Below are 26,799 nucleotides of genomic sequence, written 5' to 3' on the forward strand. Positions count from 1 at the left end.
GTGCACAGATAACTGATCCAAGTTCAGAGAGAATACATTATTTAAAAAATGACAGACTTCTCCTTTACACCAAAGAGGAAACATTTCTAAGTTACACATGTCGCCAAAGGTCGGCACAACTGCTAAACGATAGCGTTCAATAACACATGCAGCTAATAATCCTCTTTGTGAAGACTGTCAAATATTACTATTCGGACACTCATACTTTTACAATATTATGTTGGTTTACCATTTGTGAGGGGTTCATTTTGAAGCTCTTGGAGTAAATATCGCCGGCTTAATTTTCTGAAAATCGAAAATTTGACTTTTCCCCATAGAGTTAACACTGGGATGGCGGCCATTTTGAATTGGTAAAATGTCAGGTTATATGTTTCTCTGGTACCAAACCTTGCACTCTAACCCCTGATTTTTATTCTTGATTTGGTAAGAGAATGTTTGAAGGTTTCATTGAGGAAAGCTTGAGCAAAAGTTTAAGTCTTTCACTTTGGAGAAGCGTACAACCTTGACATTCGAATAACACTCGGTTCCGATTGGTTATTTTCCAGGGGACACAAAATCTGAACTAAACTGCCACAATGGCTTACTGTATTGAATCAATCATTTCACAGATCAGGTATCGGATGCCGGATAACATTCTCTTCTTAAAGGCTGATAAAACTGACGTTGCAACTTCTCCGCCTTTCCAGAAAGCTTCTTGGTTTGATGCTGATACTTTTCTGTTCACTGTTGGATAGTTAATCTGAACTCTGGCCTCTAATACAAATTTGGTTCTTAGCATATCACACAAGCATATATTGGAAGTGTTAAAACAAAAACAATTCTGTCGCTTCATCTTCCCCGGCTCTCGTATGACTCTCGACGATGCTGCCCACCGTAATTACAGAACAAGTTATAAGTCAGTGTGGATTTCCGTGATTTTATCGGCATTGTACAATTCTATTGAGAACGATCCGCGATACCAGCTCCGCGACCCAGGGGCATAAACTTCATGTGAGCTGGCGTGGAACTGCGTGTACCGTCTTTAAGATTCAAGTGTGTTATGTGCCCTTGGGTGTTCAATCCATATCCGTCAAATCATTCAGATCGATCTAATCTGGCTGCGCTACGTTCGTTCAAGTCCGCTATCCTCCATGGAGGCTACCTACAGACCCATGGGCCAATGAAAAGGGTCATTCTTATTGCGAAACATATCTATGACCCTGGGATGCTTACTTCTCACCCGATTTGCCGATATGATTCACGACAGACAATGCTTTTTCAGAAAGCTTAGCGACACGCGGAACAAGATATCCCGCTCGTAGCCAGCGATAACAGATGGAAGCGAGGACGTTTGTCATTGCCAAATAGCATTGATACTTCCGCGGATAATTATGTAGATAAATGATAAGTGGCTAGGTTAATAGGTACATGAATCGATAAACAGAGACATCATATTCAATACAGTGACTTAGTTTTACACAGGCTCGTTTTCCATCTTTCCATACAAATAATTATTACGTGTGATAGGTTTACAGCGTGAATATCATTCTAATACTTCGTGACTGATGATGGAGTAAGTCCACATTCAAGATCAGTGATACAACCACTTTCAATATCGAAGTCTGTCGTTTCTGCAGCACAGATAATTAAGACATTCTCACATACACTGCATCAGGGTTAAACTTTCATTAGTAGAAGTGTGACTTACGCTCCGTTCTTTCAAGGTAACTTAGTACAATGGAGAGAGAGAGAGAGAGAGAGAGAGAGAGAGAGAGAGAGAGAGAGAGAGAGAGAGAGAGAGAGAGAGAGAGAGAGAGAGAGAGAGAGAGAGAGTGTGTGTTTTGTTGGTCATGGCCACATGCACGTAGAGAGAGAGAGAGAGAGAGAGAGAGAGAGAGAGAGAAGAGAGAGAGAGAGAGAGAGAGAGAGAGAGAGAGAAAGTGTTTGTGGTTATGGCTAAATGCACGTATCGAAATTGAATATTCATCTGTATTTCCTATAACAATTTCAAACGTTCGCATGCGATGCGATCCCTTGGTAAAAGTTATCAAAATGTTGGCCATGGACGACAATTTGCACTTTGATTATGATGGTTCTTATCATCGCCTTTTGACTACAGATGATTAAAATCGAATGAAGGATTGTGCTACTTGGTAGTCGCTTCTATGTATGAAATGTTAATAAGTCGTCGTGTACATTGTAATATTGAGATTATTTACTCGGTCCAAAAAATCTCTGATTCATTTTTCTTCATGCCGACTTTCACCATGATGATACGTCATGTTTTAGTTATCAAACGTTTTGACTACATCAAGCGGGCAAAGTGTCATCTCTAAACTCATTCCAAGCCATGGTTTCGGTAATCCATGATGAAGGACTTGATAACCAATTGGTATGAGCCCACAGTTCGTGATATTCTTGATTATCGGCGACTTACAAACAGTGGTGCTTCCTGGGACGTCACACTGATATCCCAGACTGCACCACTGATAAATCTTACAGATTTGGTCGGTCTAGCATGAAATTAGTCGGCTTTAGGAATATCAATGACTAATTCTCCGCCACTGACTCTTTTTCTTCTGGCTACCTTCATCGTGACTGGCGATAACATGGTATATTGCTTAATGATGTATATTTACACGCTTAAACGATGGGGTTACGGAAAGCGAGTAACGGCCTAAAAATAGAATTATTTCTGGTCATTGCCCCATCACTTAGAGATCTGCACGCCATATCTTTCCCCCTTCTCAGCTTTTACATAAAATCCTCGCCACAGTGTTCCCAAAGAGAGATATGACACAAAATCTTAATGATTCATAATATCGTATCGGAATTTGTAAAATCAAGCGACTGTGTGTGCAGAGGTGCCTTGCCATTTTATATGCTAAAATAGCATAGAAAGGAAGAGAAAATATTTAGCAGTTAGCAGGAAAACATAAAACCTGTTTTGGTACTGTCATATCCATTTGGTTGACGAAAATAATGGTAAACAAAATAAAACAGCATCGCCCAAACACATATGCATCATATGAAGGACCAGAAATAAGTCTCCCGGTTTTGTTTCTTTTTTTGTCTTTGCCTGTTAACCTGTTCACCCCTAACTCCCCGTAGGCAGGTCCAAGTCACCATGGGACAATAGGTCTGGGCCAAACCACGGCGGTGAAAGGGTTAAACCTTCTGTAATAACCTAGCTGTTGAGAATATCGATTACTTTGCTCACTGTGCCTATACATATCGGTACACCTAGCCATTATCCAGGGAACTTCTGGGGACCTTGAGCGTTGGCCATCATACCAGTCAAAGACTTGCACCAACTGACCAAGCAAATCAGCCAAAGTACGAAAAAATGTTCGTCATGCTGGTACATTTCAGTGCTCTTACACCGTTTCTTTTAAAGCGCGTAGCATCAACTTTTTATCAATTGACCTGAATCGACCCCTAACGTGCAATTTATCATGGTTTTCCTTGCAGGTGACTGTCTGCAAGGCTGTTAACAGACATCAAACACTAGGGCAGGTACGCTAAATATATGACTTAAACATGATGAAAGGAATGAAAACGTATTTTAGTTTAAGTGTGACTTTGTGAACATTTCAAGAGCTGGTGCCTTACCCGGCTAAATAATTAATCTCACTGACTAACAAGCTGCCTAGAGTTCATTCAAAAAGTTGTAAATGGCTCCTGCAGGGTAAAGGCTTTCAAGTGTAGTATTACAACATCACTTCGTGTTTTATGAAAAGAGTGTTGGTACTTGAATATGATATACTGGCAATTATTTCTGACTATTAAACAAGGAATGATTTGTCGTACTTTACTGGTGCAAAAATTGTATTAAGTTAATGGAAGGCTTTGTTATTAGCAGAAATAGCAGCGTGATTTTATTATTAAGCATTAAATTGATAATTATTTGGCAGAGATACATGCCATTCATCCATTCGTTGTATGTGGGTTAGACTGTCGACTGTCCCTTGTGCCTTTTCTGTCTCTTATTGATGTCGTCTCTCCCACATATGACAGTGTGGGTAATCGCAAGTGTAGCACTGAAGATGCAAGCTGGGCATTTCGAGAGCAGCTGTGAGTGCAGAAGGCATGAGGGACTGTCCTGTCCCGCTGCATCTTAAACAGCACAACAGAGAAAATTCTGTTGTAACCTCATGCAGTGGCAATGATTGACAGCTGAAGTGGGTCGTAGGTCAGCCGGCCACAGCATGGCCAGCTGGAAACAGTACCAATGCAACATAGCAACAGTGAAGCAGCTTTACTACAGCAAAGCCTTGAAGGAACTCAGATATTTGCACTGCAAAGACTTTCAAAGACAAGTTATTGATGGTTATGATGTCTGAATTATTGTCGACGTTAGAAAGATAAGTGTGGGATTGGACCTACGCTATCTTGCATCGCGTTTGTCTGAAAAAAAGCTAAGAGGACGTTCAAACTAAATACGGCAAGAAATGTTTTCGTTTTAACTGAATTACATACATACATATACATTATCTTTAATACAGCCGCTGTTCTCAGACTCAAGACAAGTCAACATACTGTATGATCTAACTTGCACCTATGAACTCTATGTAAATTTCCTCCTTTGACAATGCCTTGTTGTCGACGTCATACATATCATGAATAATCAATAGCCACCAAAAGTCCTGCAACAGAGGACAGTCCCTTGTGCCAATGTATGCTTTTGCTTGCGATTCCTCCCATCGTCATATGTGCGAGAGACTACATCAATGAGAGACAGAAAAGGCACAAGGACTGTCAACAGTTTATATGTGCATGTGGGAATATATATATATATATATATATATATATATATATATATATATATATATATATATATATATATATATATATATATATATATATATATATATATATATATGCGTGTATATATATATATATATATAATATATATATATATATATATATATATATATATATATATATATATATATTAAATTAAATGAAATCATCGCGAAAATGCATTAATGGTCATGACCATTAATTCATTTTTGTGATGGTTTCATTTATCATGTCTAAAACCGGGGTCGAATATATGCATGGTCACCCATTCATTCAGTATCTTTCAACAAGTCAAACAATATAAGTAGTATCTTGTATCAAACACAATGCGTGAAAAATGACCGACATTGTCACTTTAATAACATCACAGTAGTTTTTGTAACGTCAATAAAACGTGGTACTTAAGTTTTACATTATTATAGAATCTTTATTGTTTTTGAATAAAAAATGCTTATGTACAGAAAAGACAAATAATTTTCATATCACTGTTATGAGTTATACAATTGTTATGCATTATGAGTTTGCTTGTCTCTCTTGCCCATCCTTTTCCCATAATGATATTACGATTCCTGCAACAAATATCCTACATTCTTGGCATACTGGCTTGCTTCACTTTGCGTTCCGGCAAACTACGGGAAGGAAACAAAAAGAGCACAGTGGACTAATTATCTGTATTAATCAGCTTGGAGAACTATAGTGTGGAGTGAAATTATTGATGCCAATAAATTCAATATAATATGCACCTCGAAAGTGAAAGACTTAAACTTTTGGTCTTAATTTCCTCAAGGAACGTTCAATCATTCTCTTTCAAAATCAAGAATAAAAATAGGGGGTCACCGTGCAAATTTTGGTACTAGAGAAACAAATTACCCAAGATTTACCGATATTAGAAATTCAAAATGGCCGCCATCCCTGTGTTAACTCTATGGAGAAAAATAAAAATTTTCGAATTTCGAAAAACTAAGCCGGTGAAAAGTTTTCTTTCACCAAGAGCTTTAAAATGAACCCCTACATGTGGTATATCAGAAGAGAATTGTAAAAGTTTGAGAGTCCGAATGTCTGTCCCCGAGGTGTGTTCTACCTTAATATAATATCGTGGGTGTAGAGCACTGATATGATCATTAACTCAGAGAATGCCATTACAAGTCCAATAATTGGCAATTACAGACTATATCAACTGTTAATCTAAACCTTGTCAAGATTAAATAAATCTGTTCTTAAGTCACTAAATCGGCTTACTAAAAGTCTTGTTTATTGCTACTAACAAAACTTTAACAGGATAAAATGAAATGCTGCTTGAAAAATAAGACGTTGCCTGGATGATTACTGTCATAAAGAGGGAATTGTCAATACCCACTGTTTTAACCACCTGTAGAGAAGGACACAGCAAACTCACAGCATGATGTGAGATAAGAGTGATACATGGCAATATTCTTCTGTCATGGCTTGCAAATGCCATTATGTCTCATATATGATCCCAAAATATTTCTATATATGTACGGTAGATCATGTAGATCTTAAATTTTCAGTTGTTGGGAGCTGGTTGCTTGCCAGTAATTTTTCTTTACCTTTATTTGTGGGAATTCTGAGGAGGGTGGGTCCATCTCTGGAGTGGCAGTGTACGTGTCGCTTAGCAACAGCCATATCAGGTCAGGTTCTATAGCCTTCAGGTTTTGAAATGTACTCACAGCCGCCTACAATTAAAATTGTACATGTAAGTATTCACATTCACATCTCTGGAGCACTGAAAGATTGAAATCTTTTTTCTCTTCCTTTGTTTGTTGTGATGAGAGATATTGAGTTTATCAGATAAAGGCAATATGGGAGAATGAAGATAGATCAAAACACTAGTATTCATTTGCTGCCTACAAGGTAAAGTATGTCTGTAACCATAATTTCTCTGTGCACAAATATATCAATGAAGATTGGTGACTGAGCAGAGTTCTCAATTTATACCTTCCATACACTGTAAGAACACCAGGTCCAACCTTACTTATGAAAACAATCAGGTTTTTAGGGGGCCCTCCCACACTCTGTGAAGCAACTGTACCCCCCTAAAATATATGTAGATTTGTAGCACAGTTCAGTGTAGGCCCAGCATACCACAGTCTTGTTGAACTCTGATAATGGGCAAAATTTCAACAGATATCCCTCGCATCATTAACGTGCCAAAATAAACAATTTTAGGTCATACTTAATATCTTTTGGAAGTAACAAGGACATTTACAAATAAAATAAAAATGGTGTTTCATCATTGACAATCCTACTTTGATTAAAACTTTAAAAGTTAAGACATAAGCTGTGGCTTGAAATATAAGAATTCAAGCAATTAAGTTTGTGTGAACATCTGTCAGAAACAGCAAATACCATGCTTTGCATGCATTGCTACATTAAGTAGCAAACCTACGATTGTAATCAATGCTACTCACATAACAGCATGAAATGAAATTCTGTTCGGCTTAAAAGGCCATTGATTTTTCAATATTGAGATGATTCTTCTGCAAATTTTAAAATCTTGCAGTGCTTCAAAAAATTTACTAGTTTGGAATGCTGGTTCATTTTTCTATCATTTCTTTCCTCACCTGCTGAAGAGTGTCCGGCTGTCGTGCACTGAGGTAAGGTAGGCACACACTTGCAATGTCTAAACACTCATTTTCACCAATATCAAGCTATTCAAGTAGGAAAAAAAACAGAAAAACGATTACATTTTTCATTTAATTGGTAATTTTGAAAACAATGTTGAAATACAGTAGCAAGGCATCTTAAAATCTGTTTTTCAGATGTGGTAACGCTTAATATGAAAAAAATAAGGGGAATACAGCTATTCTCAGGGCCGTGAATTTGACATAATGAGTATTGTGAAAAGCACATGCAATGGAATCAACCAGGAACTGAAGCAGTAAATGTGTATACAGATCAACCCACAGTGATGAATGTGATGGGTTTAAAGAGCCAGTTGCTTTTGATGATTTTTCAACCATTTTTGTTTTTTATGTCAATTACAGTTTCTTGTCAAACTCCTTAAACCTTTCACCACCATGGTTTGTCCCAAATCCATTGTTTTCTATGGTAAAGTTGGACCTGTATACAGGGAACTGGGGGTGAAAGGGTTAAAGCTATCAAGATACACAGCATTCAGCTTGTCAATTTAGCCTGTGCACGTGTAGACTGCATTGTTATTGTTGATACTGTAAGTGAATTCTGATCTGAACAAGAATTCAAATGTAAACGATAGAAGGCATTTCACTTGTGTTCACAAGCTTAACAGTTGGTGTTTCAACATACTTTGGGAAGTAGAACAAGAACTTGCAGTTGACATTCAAAACAAAAATAGTGAAATAATTATCAAAAGTTACAGCCACTGGCCCTTTAATCCTATCTGTGCTTGCTACTTCTTATTACCTTAACAGAGAGTTGTCCAATTCCATTGAGCACGGCTAACTGTTGCTTGTAGCTGATGGTGTGCTTGTAAGCTGGACCGGATCTTGAACTAGGAATGTTGAAAAAGAACATCTGATGGCCACTTAAACATGACACAATTTAAGCAAACTTTGGAGGTTTTTTCAGTGGAAATTGCCAAAAACAATGCCAAATTTATTACATCACTTTGAAAAAAGAATTGTGAGAATTCTCGTAGACTTTGCCCTCATTTTTATTCTGGTACTTTGTATGAATATGCAGTCACTTGGTTGGACAAACAACCAATTAGTGTGACAATATTTTTATCTAGCAGTAAAGAGCTGAAAATGCACAACTGCGTGAAGCTACAGCGAGGTAGCATTCTCTTGTCAGTATTTGCACCGAGAGGTGATGACGTGTGGGGAAATTAATAGTCCCCTGCTGTTCATGCTATAGACAGATCAGTAATTAGGCTTACAGGGTCACAATCAGAATGCATTGTCACAGGAACTGTGAGCGAGTCATCAGGGGATGCAATAATTGTGACCAATGTATGGCTAATGGCTACTTAATACCCATGTCGGTGATTAATGACGACGAAACTCGTTTTTGAATCTAATCCTGGTGATAAAGTGACAAATTATCCCCTGGTTTTGTACAACTCTGCAGGGCCCTGTCATAATAAAAACCATTAGAAGTTGATTGAAAGCTTCTCTCTTTCAGTATTCTTGACGTTGATACATCTTACTGGAGTATATTTATTACTAAACATGCCTGACGTCAATTTTTGGGTATGCAATTTTAATGCAAATGTAATGAAAGTTGATTTGGTTATAATTATGGTTTTACATGAAACTTACAAAGATCTAGAACTGAGGCTCTCAAACACAAATATTGCGTCTCAAAAATTTTGCTGTCAGTGTTAGATGTTAGGAACTTCTGAAGTGAATGCCAACTAGCTATGAAAATACAAACCGTAGATTTCTTGTGATGCATGTGCCTAAGTAACAGCTACCATCTTTTAGCCTGAGGGAATATCATCATTATGCAACCCATGGGGTAATATCTGGTTTGAAAAATAGACCCCACTCAGGCCTTCTTGATATGCCTTTTTTGAGAAATCCCTATTCCTATTTCATCATCCTGAATCTGCCTTTTAAGGTAGTATGTGCCTTGAAAATAAAAGACTTAATTAAACCTTTGCTCAAACTTTCCTCAAAAAAACTTTCAACCTTCCTCTTCAAAGGCAAGAATAAAACTCAGCGGTCACCATGCAAATTTTGGTACTAGAGAAACAAATTACCACAGATTTACAAATATTTAAAATTCAAAATGGCCGCCATCACTATGTTAACTCTATCAAGAAAATTAAATTTTCGATTTTCGAAAAACTAACGTGGTGAAAAGTTTTCTCACAACAAGAGCTTTAAAATGAACCCCCACAAGTGGTAGATCAGAAAAGAATTGTAAAAGTTAGAGGGTCCAAATATCTGTCTCCGAGGTGCAGTCTACCATAATCATGACATCTGATCAATCCACCTTCAAGGCTGCCTTTTTCAGCCATATTAATTTGGTAGAAACAGCGAAATTCAGGAAGTACACTTCAATTCAGTCAAATGATGACATAAAAAGTTCATCCATTAAAGTGGTACACTAAAAGATTCTAACAAAAATATCCAATAGCTTCCAGTGCAATGTTCAAACACAAAAATCTGTTTTATTAAATAATCACTGACCTCACAACTGCTTGTTTGTCAAGAAACTTGATTACGTTTGGCCAGACATCTTTCACCACTCTTCTTCGGATGAAATCACCGCACACCACACCCATCACGCACAGTGTTTCAAATGCCTATATTTATGTATAAAGAAAGAAGGCTCAAATGGGATATGGAATAATACCTTTACTTGATCATCTCACAGATTTAACCCTTATCCTGCCCAGTTCATCTAATACTATCAGGTCAGGTTGGTTAAAACCAGGGGGCATTACATGTCCTTTATTACATGCCTCATATATCAAACGTCGCACACTTTATAGGATTCAGTGGTAACTCGTTGATGATGTTGCAGGCCGCATAGTCATCATTTGACTGAAAGTGGACTGGAAATATTTTCACCTTGATAACTTTGGGCTTAAAAGATGATAAAATTACGTATTTTACATAGGAAATACTGTTTTTACATAATTACGAAAACAATTCAATTAACCGCATACGGTGATTTAAATACATAACTCCACTATTTGATAATTATAATCCTTCTATTTTTTCAACAGAATTTGTCTAACATGGACATAAAGAATACAATTGTCATTTGCATGTAAACTCAACAATTTGGAGAGAAATTAAGTAAGAGAGGCATGTAATAAAAACATTATACCCCAAACATGGAACTCTGTACCTTACAGGCAGAAGACCATTTGCCCTCTTTACGTTGGCAAATGGTCACATACCCTCAGGCACATAGTCTCATGTTTGGCTACAATATATAATATGTTACATTTTAACAAAGACTTGGTCATTTGAATGGCCCATAAATATACTTTAGACATTGTTTTGCATACTAAACCTGCTATAAAATACCAAGCTTAGCTGGTGAAAATATATACTAATGTTTTGTAGAGAAAAACTAACTTAAATGCTGTTATTAAATTCAAATTTGTCAATTTACAAACTATAACTGTTAAAGGACTAAACAATATTTTGATCAACTACCTCTTTTGATAAAATCTACCATTACAAATAAAAATATTCCTCTATGCGCTTTGTTAAAGACATGTCTGAAAGGCAAGACTTATTTACCTTGATGGTGACTAACTGTTCCTCATCCATGAATCTGTGTACCATTGAAGGCCATAACTTATGGACCATAGGAAGCAATTCATCTGTATTGAACACATTAGACAAATCAGTGTCTAGCTCTGGCTGAAAGGCCCTGCTTAATGCCCTCAGTGCTGTGTTATATGTCATGTCTATTCTATGAAATTATCTTTCCTGTGGCTTTTGTTTTCTAAAACTTGCACGTGATGGATCAAATTCAAGATACTCATGTACCCCACCCAGATCTATCGGCCTTCACCCTTATTCACAGTGTTATTGGTCAAACCAAGCCATAGAAAATCATGAAGGCAATTAATTTAACTGCTGTTATGATAGGGTTGATTTGTTCACAGTGTACATGTGCAGTGATAGATTCATCCAGTCTATCTAATAGGAGCAATGCAGAGTTTTATCAGTATCCTTGATCGACCTACCCATGCTAAATGCCTGTTCCAGTGCTAAAGTTTGCAGTTAGAATCGATTTCAAATTTGAGAATTGACGAGATAACGAAATGCTAACTCAGAAATTGATCATTGGGCTGTTATTTATTGTTACTGCTTCACAACTGACAGACATGTCCTGTTGTGGGTTAATAAAATTAAAAATAGAAAATAATAAAGAATCTCAATGTAAAACGTAATAAAAAAGTTTCTTTTCATAGAAAAATAAAACAGAAAAGAATTTCATGAAACAAAGGAAGGTACATGTAAGAATAGAAATTGAACAAAAACCCTGTTGATTTCTCTTTGACTGGAGCGTAATTGATGACAGTCAACTTTTGATATAGATACAAAAATAATTTAGAACATGATCTCAACAGAATCCTAGCCATCAATAGTGAGGTTGGACTGCCAAATTGATTATGACAAACAGAACTTCCGCCTGTTCACCTTAGATTCCCTTTACAATGGGAACACATGTGACCTATCTTACTGTCATTTCACGCATTCTCTAAACATACGGAGGTCACATGACTTGCTAGTAGACAGCGCCCTCAGACATTGACCTTGGATGACAGGGAAATCCCAGAAGTAATTTAGATAGCATTTGCAAACTAATGAGAACCGTTTCTGCCTGCCTACTCCACTACATATGATGTGGACACATGAAGACTTATATTTTTATTGAGAAAACAGTAAATAGCGGTGCAAATTTATCTGAAAATCGTCCATGGTGACCTTAATGCCCCTTGACCCAGGTTTGAAGTTTGTTGACAATAGTCAGCTTCTTTCAGAACTGTCACATTTCCATTTTACAAATGTATAAAAGCTACATGTATTTTTGGCTTTTATGACCTCTTCTGCTATTTGTCAATGTTTGAATTGGCGCATTTCCATATTACGAGACAGTGACTGGATGTATGAAATTGTGTGATTTGTACTACTTAAATATTTAATGCTTTCACTTAGAAAGAATGGAAAAATTGTTTCATTGCATTTTGTTGTTTTCTGCAAAACTATATATTGACCTTGGACATTCTTAAGCTGACCTTTAGAAATAAACAAGTGTTAAAGAAAACAGATAACATGTTCAGCCTTAATACAATGATTGCTACAGTAATAAACGTCTCTATATGTTGACCTTGGAATGCTTGCCTGTAGATATAACCGAATGTAAAAGAATATAGATAACATGTACAGCCTAAATACAATAGTCGCTATTGTAATTGAAGTCTTAGAAGCGAATGACATGAAATTTGAACTTTGTTAACAATTCTTGATCCAGAATCGGGCAATGAAAACGGGATGTGAAAACTAGCAGAAATGGAAAGGATTAAAATCTGAGTCACGTAACTACCGGTATGTTAGGAGAATCGGGTTATGTGCCGCTGCTCGCATCCCGACTATTTAAACATGTACACATTCACCATTGATAAAAACGGGACTGGACAAACCAATTCTTGTGTTTGGGTTAATGGCAATGTACATCTGCACACTTGTTTGAGAATATGAGTTATCATGCTGTGTTATGCTCCAGTTTCCTTTTCCCTGCACAAGATCATAATCACAAATTGATTCTATGATTCGTGTATTTACAGCCATGGGCAACGAACAAGTAAGTAAATTTATCCACAAAATAATATGTGTCATAGTCTCCTACAATAAGAAGTGCCTGAAAGTGTGACGTTGCTATATGTTTCCACTCTGAAAATAAGCCAACACTGTAACTCCTATTACAATAGAATATTTAAGAAAATTTATCACCAAATGCACAAAAACTTTCAGTAAAGGCAACTAATTTTGATTCTTACCTTCTCTGGTCTGTAACACAATTACAGAGTTCTTGATTATCTCAAGGACAAGAAGTCGAAGTCTGGGGTTTTTGGAAGATACAAAATGCATACACCGTTCCAAAACCTAAAAGTGAAAAACACAAGTCCCACTTTTCAATAAAGGTTTTCATAAACTTTCCATCGTCCATACTGAGAAGTGAAAATATTCTTACTTTGTGGGTTGAAAAAAACAAGGTCATCCTAGTTATTAAAAATGAAATAATAATCTGTCAAAGACAGGCATGCATGTTGCACTGGGCTATCAATTAAAATTAATGGATAATGTTACTGGCAGGAATGGATTAGCTTGTCAGTGCTGTGACATATATAAAATGTAGCCTGCTAGCATAAAATGATTTGTACGACTGCAACATCCAAACGTGGAAAACCATTAGGTTTTTGCGATTAAAATGACTAGTTCTTGCTTGGAAAATGTCAAGGTCATGTGTGGAAATGATTTTTGAAGCGTGATATGGGAATATCATCTCTACTTTTGTTATATTTTAATCCATACATAACCACGTCACTCACAGACCACATGCAATTTTCTATTCATAAGTAAACTCAGAAAAATTTTCAGTGTTTTGAAAGTCAATGAATAACTTAAATTTCTCTTTTATAGTTTTGTAGATGAAGCAACAAAGTGCAAAGGAGTTTGACCAACCTGCATAACAACTTGAACGTGCATTGGTAGTTCTGGCTTCTTGTCGACTTCATCCAATTCAACATCTTGACTGTCAGCTGTGTCCCCCGCATCTTTGCTTTCTTCTATTTCTTCCACCTCCTCAACCACCTCCTCCCCTTTAGCAATTTTTTTCTGTTTTTGATATTCTTCCACAAACTCCTTCACTGACTCTGACACCTGTTGCTTGTTTTTTGAAAGAGTCCTGAAACTGCTTGACAAAGATTTGTCTTTGTTGGCCTCAAACTCATCCATTTTATTCTAGGCGATACAAAAACAGAAAATTAAGAGATAAAGAATATTCCCATACATTAACATCATCAATTTACAACTAAAATTTAGCAAAACTGATATGATGGTTATTTACCAGCCATGATGTCTATAAATCACCTGTGACCATAACTTCTATTTAATATGAGCTTGGCCTTCAGAAACCTGCGTCAAAAGATCCACAATTTTTTTCTATTTTGTCACAAACTGTTGATCGAGGTGTTCAATTGTACAATTCACCGGAAGACAAGTGTGTGTCTTTAAACTTCAACAAGGAATGGCTTTGCATCATATGGACTGCACTGAAGGAAGTCTCACACATATATTCAATCAAAATTCAATCATTCCTTATGTTAGACTGTTGACAGTCATTTACACCATTTTCATTGCTACAGTAAAACTGGACATGGCTGAGCCGAGGGCCGGTGTCTGGCGCAATTGCAGTCATGCCTTCGGCTTGCCTGACTTGCACCTCAGGCTCTACGCTTGTGACCCCCCACCCCCTGAAACCCCAGTATATGTGAGAGACTACATCAATAATAGAATAGAAAAGGCACACGGGACTGTTGACAGTCTATCCGTATGTATTTACATATCCCAAAGCCTGTGATATATCAAACACCAGCATGTCTCTGATGTACTTTGCCCACTTTTCTTTTCATCTGGCATTGTTTCTGACATTCTATACAATACTTATTTCCTCATGCATTAAATAAACACAGCAGATCAACAAATAAAAAATGGATATATATCATATGATCACATGAATGCTATCCTGTTTCTGACATTTTATTATGTAACTTTGATTGATTTGCCTGAAGGCCATATCTGTCATGCAGCAAGATGGAAAACAGGCAAATTTGCAATTATATTTGCAATGAAAAGATTCTGACATAATCTACATAAATCAGTTGACCTCTAAGACTCATGTAATTTCATGAAAATGACTCATATTGATATGATGATGTACACATTTTTATTATTTCTTCAATTTACTGGTAAAAGATTTTAACAGTCATCTTGGAAAAGGCAGCACTGGTGACATTTTGTAGATTGAAGAAATATCTGAACCTGTGGACCCGAACTTGATTGAAAATAATTCCTGTTTATTCTTCTAGTCATATGTCGTGATGAACAAACATTTCATAATTTCTGTGGAAAGGTTGTTTGGTCACTGATGTCCATGTATTAAAAGAGGTCTGTTTGCAGTAATACCAACTTTTATACTACTACAATTTCAAAGTTCACTTTTTTTACTTTATCCTTCCTTGGTACGACTATTCGCAGAGATATTCTGTATTACTTGATTACACTTTCACATGAATTGATCACAGCATGTTATATTGGTTCAGCAGTAAGTCTAGCAATTGTAAATTGATACTACTGAACACCTAAACTGTTTAAACCCAGACAGAAGCAAAATAGGGCATCATGAGGACATGTATGTACAATGTAGTCACATGACACAAGCTACATTTTACAGTCTTATTAGCAGAGAAAATACGCAACAAAACGTAAAGTTAGATGTTTATGTTCAATCTTACTAATTCATAATTATCATCTCTTTGCACCTTGCTAATTTCCTAATTTGGAATAACAGGTATTTCCATCTTTCGTTGGTATGCTGTTTCACAAATCGCATGCCTCTGTGTTACTATGAATTTGATGACTCTGACTACGAAAGACTGTTAATTTTTACCTGTTCTGGTGGATACCATCTTTTGACTGAACACACTAACTCATGCAGTACTTTCATGAAGGAGGCTGCTTTCTCATCATAACACTGGTCTAAGGTATCAAGAATCTGTGTGAAAAACAATTCATTAATTATAATTATAATAATTATATTTCAATTAACATTACTTTTTCTACTCAAGGTCATACTCGGAGCTGGTAGAAGTAAAGAGGTCAATCAACAACAATTGAGTAATGATCACTGTTGTACATTTCAACACATATATGCATACATAGTTACATGGCTGTATGCATAGACGTAACGTGAATGAACAATGTACATTGCATGATTTCATTCAGTCATACGTACATACATACATACAGTAAATACATACTCATATACATAAATACATACATACATACATACATACATACATACATACATACAGTAAATACATACATACATACAGTAAATACATGCACATACATACATACATACAAATGTTAACATATACTAACACATGGTGACCCCTGATATTTGTTTTTTGATTTGTGAAAGTTTTTTGATTGTGAAAGAAAATGGTTGTTTTTCTTATGATTTTGATTGAACAGATTACTGTACCATAAATCACCAATGAATTGAACACTTTAAATAATTATGTTTGCTTGCACATTAATGTTTCATTATATTGATTTCCATGCCAAAAATATCACTCCACATAAAACATTCATTCCAGTCCATGTTTTTAAAAGGTATATGATTTATTTAATATTTGTTTTCTTTTTCTAAACAATCCATGTGAAGTTAAGCTGACAGCTTTTAGAGTTCGACAGCTGCTCACTCAATGCTTGATAAGAGCCAAGGTGCAATAAATCAATTATGTGTCGTAAACTGTTTCAACAACGTCGAAACTTTACAAAGTCATTCTAGTATTGTATGTTTATTGTACAAATATACGTGATGTGCCATTTTGCTGTAACTTACTTCATCTATGATATCCCTTGTCAACGGCAGTACATCAATGTTACTGTGGAGAAATATCATAAGATGTATTAAAATCTGAATAAAGAAAGGTTGCCTCTGCATTAAATTCTCATGTCCCTTTTCTTTTATTTCGTAATCTTTTCATCTGCACACTTGGGAAAACAGAGAAATATAAGTTGTTAACTGTGACTTATGTTATTTCAGGCATATATGAGATAGCTTTTGGTATAATAAGGCTGCCTCAGTGGTAGCCATATTGGATTACAGCACAAAACAAAGCTTTTGCATCAATGTTACTGTGGAGAAATATCATCACAGTTTATATTATCAGTTTGGACATTTATGAGTCTTGTTACAGAAAAACTAACGAAGAATTGTACTCAATCATCAAACAACAAATGAAGAAGTAATTGTAATAATATAAAATACAAAATAAATAAGTAAGAAATATCAAGGTAATCGATACACAATCAAGTACATACATGTAAATGATATGACTGATCTATAGTTACTCAGTTTGTAACAAGTCCATACAACTAATTACCAAAATATCACTTACCCATATTGCAGCATTACTTTAAGTACATCTGGAGCCTTTGGATATAAATCTAAGTGGCGTAAATTGTGCGATATTGCATCCACAAGATAGTCTGAATTTTCACAAATAAGTTGCTCTATAGATCTGCAAGTATTCCATAACAGAAAATGTTAAGAACACATAAGCTGAGATTTCAACAATTTTAGTTCAGGCAAAATCAAACATTTTTTAGAGTATCCCTTAACTGTATTTCATTGACTTCCTTGTCTTGTTAGTCTTACAAAGTTTACACTACCAGAACTCTTTTCCACAGTCACGGTCTTATGATCAGGGGTACGTTCAACTATGTGGTAACTGGCAGATACTGCAATGAAGTGCAGCTGATAGAAATATTCAAGTTTTGTGATCAAAGATCTGTCATCATGAATGAAATTGGTTTTCTGTTGTTGAGATAATATGGACATTATACATGTAGAAGATTAAGTGATTAAGTTAGAATGTGCCTTGTCGACAGATACTTGGACTCTCAAACTTTTACAATTTTCTTTTGGCCTAACATTTGTGGGGAATAAAGTTTTCACCGGCTTGGTTTGTGAAAATCGGGAATTCTATTTTCCCCACAGAGATAACACAGGGATGGAGATCATTTTGAATTTCAAATATTGGTAAATATTGGTGACTCGCGATTTTTATCCTTGATTTGAAAGAGAATGGTTGAAAGATAACTTAAGGAAAGTTTTAGCAAAATTTTAAGTTTTTTATTTTTGAAGCTGGAACTACGTATATATAACATTCAAAACTGTTAGAAGTTCAACTCTATCACAAATCAAGGACACACACAAAATGTGACGAAATCCTAACGTGACCGAGGCAAAACGAAACTTGTGTAGATGAACATAGATTATTTACTGAGCTACGTACGTGTCTTGTCTAATCTGTATTTGCTACATGTATGTAGGCACTGCTCTAAGAATTATGATTTATTGAAGGCGATATACCAGTACTAGCTTATTGAGTCAAAGGATTTGTCCTTCATGTAACAATAATGAAATTATCTACCTGCTACCGGTTACTACTTTTAAGAAGGAGATAAAGCTTAAAGGCCTACTTTTCAATCCCTGCTTCCTGCGTTTGTGAATGTATAACCTACATCTCTACATTAATTATTGAAATCTGAAAATGATCAAAGCCCTGCACCTCAAAGTCAAGGTAAATTCACCGTCAGAGGTCATTAAATTTGCATCACCCTTCTGCATTGAATATAATTTAATATTATATTTTAATTAGTGTCAATATTTGCTGCAAAGCAGGTTTTTGAAAACCTTGCTTAGCCTATTCAAAGACTAAAAAAGTTTTAAGTTCTGACAACCAAACTTTAGTCACTGGCTACCTCGTGAACATGGCTATAGAACATGCATGTCTTCAAAAACATGTGAGCAATACATTACAACCAGGCAGGCATACTGATAATGTTATTATTATTATTATTGTTATTGTTATTATCTGTATTTTAGGCCTGCATAGACCCGTATCAAGCAAACAAAATAGCGCCAATGGCACTTGATCACAACTGGCACATTGTGAAACTACTCTATCTCTGGGTACACCTGTACATGAAATACTGAATGGGAGGTGCTGCGGGTTTGGAGTTTGTCAGTAAATGCACACACAAAACAAAGTCCTGAAGTAGCGAATTCCAGCCATTTTCAAATCACACTGTTTGTCAGTGGGGTAAGCAATATTTGCAAAAATCACATTTCCAGGCTAATAGACTATGTTTTACGAAATCACACGTCCTTATCACAAAATAAAACGATCTTGTCTTTGAATCAATGCACCAGTAAACAGGTCCAGCAGCTAGTTATGTCATCAAGTCTGTAATGTTAAGGGTCATAACAAATGTGAGAAATCTAAAACATTAAATATGTTGTTTTTTATCAATTTTATTACCAAAAGCGCATGAAATCTCTGATACTTTGAATCAGCCATCCTGCATATTTCTAACATTCATCAAAACCTCATTTCTGTTCCACAACTCATTAAATAGTCCATAATGCAGGATTGGTGTACATTCCAAAACTACATATATGAAAGACCCCTAAAATCAATTAGTTAAACTTAAAGGGGGGTTAGAAATTTCCCAAAACTATCTAACCCTGCTCCGTTTGGCTCCATTTTTCCGAATCGGAACCTTGGAACCAGTCTGAATATCTGTACCAAATATCAATGCAGTCTGTTCAGCGGTTTTTGACTTTTGTCGTTTACGGAAAATGGACACTGAGTCTGTCTGACACCGGTTGAAGCTAACCCTATATCACAACGTCCAGATGTGATAATGACCTATGGTCATTATGTTCAAAAATACCGCCAATGGCGCTTGGACATACGTTAATGACCGCCTAGTATTATCGGCATTTATCAACAACCACACTCACTGTGAATTAGACAGACCACGAAGTCAATGAGCAACATATAGCTGAAAGACTATTTTTCACATTGCGATTTTAAGCTCATTTTTATGAGAAAAGAGACATGTATATGTATATGGAGAAATAGCAGAAGACATATTTGTAAATTGTTTGTTAAGTGACAATCATATATGCATCTCTTGAAATTTTGTGGTTATAAGGTATAACACTAGTGTAAGAATAATGAGGTTAGAATAAGTTAGTAAAGCTAAGTTGACAGTAATTAAGATTACAAAATTATACACTAAGCTGGGGAAATCTGATTGAAATAAACGTTGAAAAGTAGCAAAGTCATGGTCATCTTTTGTCTAATACCTTGTGTAAGTTCATGAACTTTACATAAATCTTGCTGTAGATTTGTTGCTAATGGGCAATAACTGTGTTTCAGATCATTTGAGAGCAATCCATCCATGACAGCTTTAAATTGTAATATACTTCTATTTAATTTATGGGAGAGAAACTTCTCAAATAATTTTTTTCCCTGTAATTTGCTGTGAGAACACATGGACAGATGCTCAGGACTCTATGCTGGTGCTACCTTGATAACTAACCTACAACTTGTAACGTCATTGTCTAACCTCTTCACCCCATTTCCTGTAGACAGGTCCACACTCTCCATTGATAACAATGGGTTTGGGCCATACCATTGTAGTGAAAGACTGTAACATGTGAGGTTGTGGATACTTAATCTCTGGAATGTCAAAGTCTGTATATTGACTCAAGGATGTTTACTTAACAAATGCCTAGGGTCATCTCAAAAGTGAGAATCTAAACTATGAAATATGTTTTTTTTAATGCTTTTGATGCCCAAAAGAGCACAGAAATCTCGTATACTTCGAATCAGTCATCCTGCATATTTCTAACATTCATCAAAACCTCATTTCTGTTCCACAACTCAATAAAACAGTCCACAATGCAGGATTGGTGTACATTCCAAAACTACATATATGAAAGACCCCTAAAATCAATTAGTTAAAAAGGGGGTTACAAATTTCCCAAAACTATAACCGCCGCTCCGTTTGGCTCCATTTTTCGGAATTGGAACCTTGGAACCAGTCTATGTATCGGTATCAAATATCAACGCAGTCTGTTCAGCAGTTTTTGACTTTTTGTCGTTTACGGAAATGGACGACATCAAACACCGGTTGAAACCACCTCTATATTACAACTTCCAGTTGTGATAAAAAACCAAATAAAAGAAAGCAATTAAAAACACTAATGCTAGACGACTCTTCTAAACTGCATCCAAAAGAATGACAAGTAATAAGAATTGGAATTATACAAAACTACAAATCAGAAAATTCTTACTCTTAATAAGACATTACATGTTAAAAGGTACTGAATGAATGGGTGACCATGCATATATTCGACCCCGGTTTTAGACACGATACATGAAACCATCGCAAGAAAGAATAAATCTCATGTTGGTTTTATGTATTGTGTCTAAAACCGGGGTCGAATATATGCATGGTTACCCATTCATTCAGTATCTTTCAATATGTAAAGCAATATAAATAGTGTCGCGTATCAAACAAAATTCATGAAAATGGCTGACTTTGTCCCTTTAAAACCAACATTACGGTATGACCCAAAACCATTGTCACTGCTAGTTATGGCGGACCGGTTTACAGGGAAGTGGGGATAAACAGGTTAATGTTCATAGACAAGGCTGAACACAAGTTAAGGGCTACAACATGCTACACCAGAAAGGTGGAGAAATTAAGTGCATGCTTTCTAAAATATATATATGATACATCCTCTTGATATTTTACACAACAAAACACACCAGACAGAAACCTTATAGTTTGAAGTAATATTTTTAAAAGCACAGAGAAATATAAACAGGATGTTAAATAGATTGAATTTCTGTCGACTATTAATTCAAATGTCCATTATGCAAATTATCAGGTTATTGCTTTAAGCAATCTGAGCTTTATAGACACATCAAGTTTCCCGGTTATATTGCTGGGTACATGTACAAGTACTCATGTCTTGCAAGTTGGATGACGCAGGCATTTCCTTTGAGGTGAAAAGTACATGTTTCTAAAAACTTTTCCAAACACTGATAAACTTGTATCAAAGTTAACGTTTCATTCTCGAATCTCCATACTGGAATGGGATTAAAATTCTAAAACTGACAGAGGTTTAAATTTTATCAAACAGTAAGTAATGGAGGTAATTTACAGCTAAAATACCTACAGCATTTTTTAATATAACGTGAAATGTTTATGAAATCAATAATAGAATACAGCATTTTTAATATAATGTGAAATTTTATTAAATTAATAATAGAATAAATGTGATTTATTTTCATTTATTTCAAATATAAGAAATACTTGCACATCTACTTCTTTATAGCTTTTCAAAATCTGATTAACTTTAAATTGGCTGAAATTTGCATTTGAGTTAAGACAACATCTAAAATTCAAAAGTTACTGTGATTCTCTGTTTTCCTGGCTTTGTTCAAATCCCATGAAAGTCTTGCAAGTAGTGCATTAACAAATAATTTGGTCTGTGCTTTTTCTGAGTAGATGTTTGCAGATCGTGATCACACCATTTCAACACATACTTCTGAGGCCTCTCAAGATACAGTAAATAACAGCTCAGCCAGTCTATGCTAACAGCTACAACAGGCAAGAAAGCACAGAAGCCTTGTCATTTCCTAAAACGCAAATACATGCAACACGAAAATTCCATTATTCGATTAGTGTTGGAATACACTGAAACTAACGGAGGTCACCCATTTATGAAAACGGAACAGAACTTCACTCTGAGAAATGGGCCTTTCTACATTACACGATATCACACCAATCTATTAGTCTTTTGTCAGATGATTTGCTGTTCATAAGCAAACACAACTTCACAATTTCTTCTCAAAATTGCGGTGTAATTTACAACTAATTTGTATCCAGGATTTCAGTTTACTAACTTAATTTGGGTTGTGGAAGAATTCTATTATTCCAGTCAGTGCCTTGGGAATTTGAGTTGACACATGGAAAATAGGGGTCACCTCTGAGGATAATTTCCCTACACACGGAATGGTTCATTTTTCTCAATGAAAAATGTACATACCAATTTAGATTGGATAGAGTAATACAAAATTCTGTTTTTTGCTTTTTAGGGTTTAGGAAGTTGAACATTAAATGAAGCTAGATGTACTAAATGCACTTGGCAATGAAGGTCATTTATAATCATGAGTACCAAATTAACAGAAAAAAAATTTCATTTGTAATGTATGATTTCACGAGACACTAATGCAGGGAGGGGTGCTAAATTCATTGTAAGCCCTTCAGCACCTATCCATGTACAATTCAGTCACTCTCTCTCTCACCATGGGGTTCTGTCCCACTACATGTATAGGAGTTGCAAATTTTCAGTCATTCAAGAAAGTCGCTTTGGGAAGGAAGTAAAAACTATTATTATACATCTACCATCGAGAACAATAGAATTTAGCGTGCGCTAAAAAAGCCGTACGGAACTCGCGCCCGTTCCGTACGGCACGGTTTCAAGGCGCCCCATTCCCTGCGGCTGTATCTGCGCGTTCACTGTAGAACGGTTTCAAGGGACCCCTTGGACGAGTGCCAGAACAAGTCTCGCGCGCGCTCTGTACGTACGTATGTGTAGTGCACACACTCCAAAACTTGCAGAAGCGCATCCGAGGTAGCGTTCCACACTGGCGCGATAAAATCGGAAGAAAAATTGTTGACATTGCACGAAAACGGTCACTACTCCGACATTTTGATGCCCCAATCAGGAATGTAAGATGTATAATAATAAGGTTATTACGAAAATACCGCAAAGGATGCACTCGGACATTGGTGCCGCGCATCGCCCTCCGCTTCGCGTCGGGCGATACGCTGTGCCAATGTCCTCGTGCATCCTTTGCGGTATTTTCGTAATAACCTCATATTATTTGCTTTCAGTTGGCTTGAATTTTTGTCTGACAAGAATCGATACAGCCAAACCTGTCATAAGGACTGTGCCTCGGGGACAGATATTGGACTCTAAAACTTTTACAATGCCTTATGAAGTAAAAAGTTTTCACCAGCTTATCTTTGTGAAATAAAAAATCTATTTTCCCCATAGAGTTAACACAGGGGTGGCAACCATTTTGAATTTCAAGTTTTGTTAAATAACAGTAGGTCATTTGTTTATTGAACGGTGACTCCTCATTTTCATCCTCGATTTTGAAAGCCGTTGGTTTTAAGTTTCCTTACGGAAAGTTTCTGGAAAAGTTGAAGTCTTTCAATATTGAAGGTGTTACTATCTTAATGGTCACCTTCCTTCCTCAGTAAACCTACAATACTTAGGCTTGGCAATACACTGTTCACTACAATCCTAGCTACATTGCTCATTGAGTAATCTATCCAAACAGTAATATGTCTATGTAAAGGCAACGTCCACAGTAGTCACTTTATCTTTGTCCCTTGTGTGACCCATACATGTATTCATGTCTGACTGTGCTTTTATTGAAATGTGATATTCCTGTTCATGAGCAATCCAATCCCTGTTCTTCCATGATTTGTTTGACAGAGGAAAATGATGAACCTTCTTTCCACTCTATGATGAGCATATACATTTACGTAAAAAATCAGTGATTAATGCTCCTGTAAGCATTTAGCTGTGAATAGTAAGGCCTGAAAATATAATCTAAAACGGAAGTGTTACTAAGGAACAAGGAAGGATTGAACCTGTGAGTGATCTTTTCACCAAAGAGATCTTCAAGTTGTTCAATTATTTCTCTGTCCAGAGTTTGATCTGTTTCTGAATATAAATTTCACACTGCCTTAAAAGAAGATGATTCCATGATTCCATGTTGAATGATTCCATGTTGAATGGTGAACTTTTCTTTCTTTATCATACCTTTGCAAGCTCATATTTTCAGGTTACAAATAACGCAATGAACTATACACAGAACTATACAGAATGATCTTTTTTTTTTCATTTATTCATACAGGTTAATCCTCTAGACCTGTTGAATGTAAACTCATTCTCAGTGGGTGAAAGATCTGATTGAGTTTGAAGTATGTATATAAACTGAAGTGACGTCATTTGGGTACCATTGTGTACTGGTGGCACACATGAAAAACTGTATTTCATTCCTTTGTGAGACATAATATGGTTAAACCCTACAGATTTCAATAGCATGGGCTGCAGTAGAAGGGAGATCAGCGATGGCTGCTTTAACCCCTCAAAGTCAGTAAACTCCATCCTCACTGTGGTTTCTTGAATAATCATTGAAACTAAACCAATAGTTACTTAAATACCAAGGTATAGTTGCTGAAGTAACAGGTGTTATAATTGACAGTCTAGCTGAAAACAGTATTAACACTGTGTAAAATATTTCCCCTCAATTTTAACACATTATTCAAATGGGAAAGGAATTGCCTTAACAGTTTGATCTCCATATATTTCAGAAATAAAAAGTAACTGCAATAGAATCACAGCTAAAAACACAAGGTCTTTGAATGTGTCTTGCATTTGTCTAAATGTAAATTTCATACGACTACTGTACGTGACATTGTGCACATAGGTCAAAAAAATATCAAAGTTTAAGCTGTTACACAGTTATGGAACAAAACTTACTTTCTTGCAGAAATTGTTTTCATATTATCATTTTTTTCTATATTTTGTAAATGTTTTATATTGTAAAAGAGTGTCAAAAGAGTGTCAAAATATTAACAAATTATCAAATGTTTAGTGCTTTGTCACACTTTATAGACTTCTTTAATTACTTACTTGTAAGAACAGTTTTGGCAGATATCAATCAAGGTTCCGTAAGCTGTCTCACTGCAATATAGACAAACAGAACACGGTTAGAGATTAACAGACGTTGATAACCTGCATGTTTAATACTGTAATGCAAAACAGGCATTTCAAATGATGCATTATTATTGGTGCTCACTTGTGAAGGCTGCCTATCATGAAATGTGATTGGCTGCTCAACTGATGGTAGCTGTAACACAAATTTTGATTGGTTACTTGGCTAATTATGTTGACTGTCAATTGGAATATGATTTTTTGCTCACCTGATGACAGCTGTCTCATCTCCAAGTTTTTCCATGACTGGATAAAGTGACTCTATCAGTAGTACATTGAAATCGGATCCAAGGACCTGATCAATTGAAAGCATATATGAACATGATATCCCCTGTATTCCTAAAATGAGTCTTGCGAACTAACATTTTATATATTCACGTCAGACATTTGGGTTACATGACAAAAAAAGCTCTGAATATGCAAATGTGATAGAAATATCACTTGAATCTAATGAGACAAATATTAACAGATAATCATTTTAAAAATAATTTACTATAAGTCTCCAGAAAGTTTTCTTATGTGAAAAAGTTACTCAAAATGTACCCAGTACAGGATCAAGTCAAGTCCTAAGTTTGAGTCAATATCATTTCTAAAATACCTTGAGTTTCAGACCACCAAAACAAATATTTTGCTATTAAAAAGATGTCATTTTATCTTTTTATGGGGTACAGCTTGCAATATCCCAACATCATCTCACCTTTGCAAATGTTCCAATGCTTTCCAGCAGTAAACATATCTGAAGGACGTTACTGTTCAAGGTACCCAATGTCAGGGTGTCTTTCTCTTGATCTGAGATGACTAGCCTATCAGATACACTCTTTCTTGAGGATATGAATTCTGATTGGTTGCTGGTTACAAGGTGCCAGTATGGTGGTGATATGTACTCATACAGCAGGGATCTGAAAGAAAATATTATAGGTATTAGGAAGGAAAATAATGAGTTTAAAATTCAAATAAACAGGTAACTGATATATTTAACTCAGCAATATAAATTTATAACAGAAACAGAGTAAGCACAAAAATGCATGTACATAAATTATTTTAATGAGATTTCTTGTTAGAAACACTTTGATCCTACAGGTAATA

At 35.8% G+C, this 26,799-nt stretch overlaps 1 protein-coding gene across 2 annotated transcripts in view; it reads right to left on the reverse strand.

Annotated features, from left to right (window-relative positions):
* Window positions 1-5,115: 5,115 nt before the first annotated feature.
* LOC139136873 (TELO2-interacting protein 1 homolog) overlaps window positions 5,116-26,799 on the reverse strand; it is a 38,721-nt gene continuing 17,037 nt past the window's right edge. Inside the window, exons 12-25 of one of the 2 annotated variants that reach the window (XM_070704709.1) lie at window positions 26,411-26,612; window positions 25,923-26,008; window positions 25,633-25,683; window positions 17,447-17,569; window positions 16,888-16,930; window positions 15,928-16,032; window positions 13,941-14,219; window positions 13,256-13,361; window positions 10,986-11,068; window positions 9,918-10,033; window positions 8,185-8,272; window positions 7,365-7,451; window positions 6,351-6,476; window positions 5,116-5,411 (exon numbers count right to left, since the gene is read on the reverse strand). In XM_070704709.1, the coding sequence (XP_070560810.1) occupies window positions 5,343-5,411; window positions 6,351-6,476; window positions 7,365-7,451; window positions 8,185-8,272; window positions 9,918-10,033; window positions 10,986-11,068; window positions 13,256-13,361; window positions 13,941-14,219; window positions 15,928-16,032; window positions 16,888-16,930; window positions 17,447-17,569; window positions 25,633-25,683; window positions 25,923-26,008; window positions 26,411-26,612 (1,564 nt within the window). In that variant the 3' untranslated portion in view covers window positions 5,116-5,342. The remainder of the gene's footprint in view (window positions 5,412-6,350; window positions 6,477-7,364; window positions 7,452-8,184; window positions 8,273-9,917; window positions 10,034-10,985; window positions 11,069-13,255; window positions 13,362-13,940; window positions 14,220-15,927; window positions 16,033-16,887; window positions 16,931-17,446; window positions 17,570-25,632; window positions 25,684-25,922; window positions 26,009-26,410; window positions 26,613-26,799) is intronic. The other variant, XM_070704710.1, reaches the window with a different exon arrangement.

This window comes from Ptychodera flava, chromosome 7 (assembly GCF_041260155.1).
Source record: "Ptychodera flava strain L36383 chromosome 7, AS_Pfla_20210202, whole genome shotgun sequence".
NCBI classification, from domain to species: Eukaryota; Metazoa; Hemichordata; class Enteropneusta; family Ptychoderidae; genus Ptychodera; species Ptychodera flava.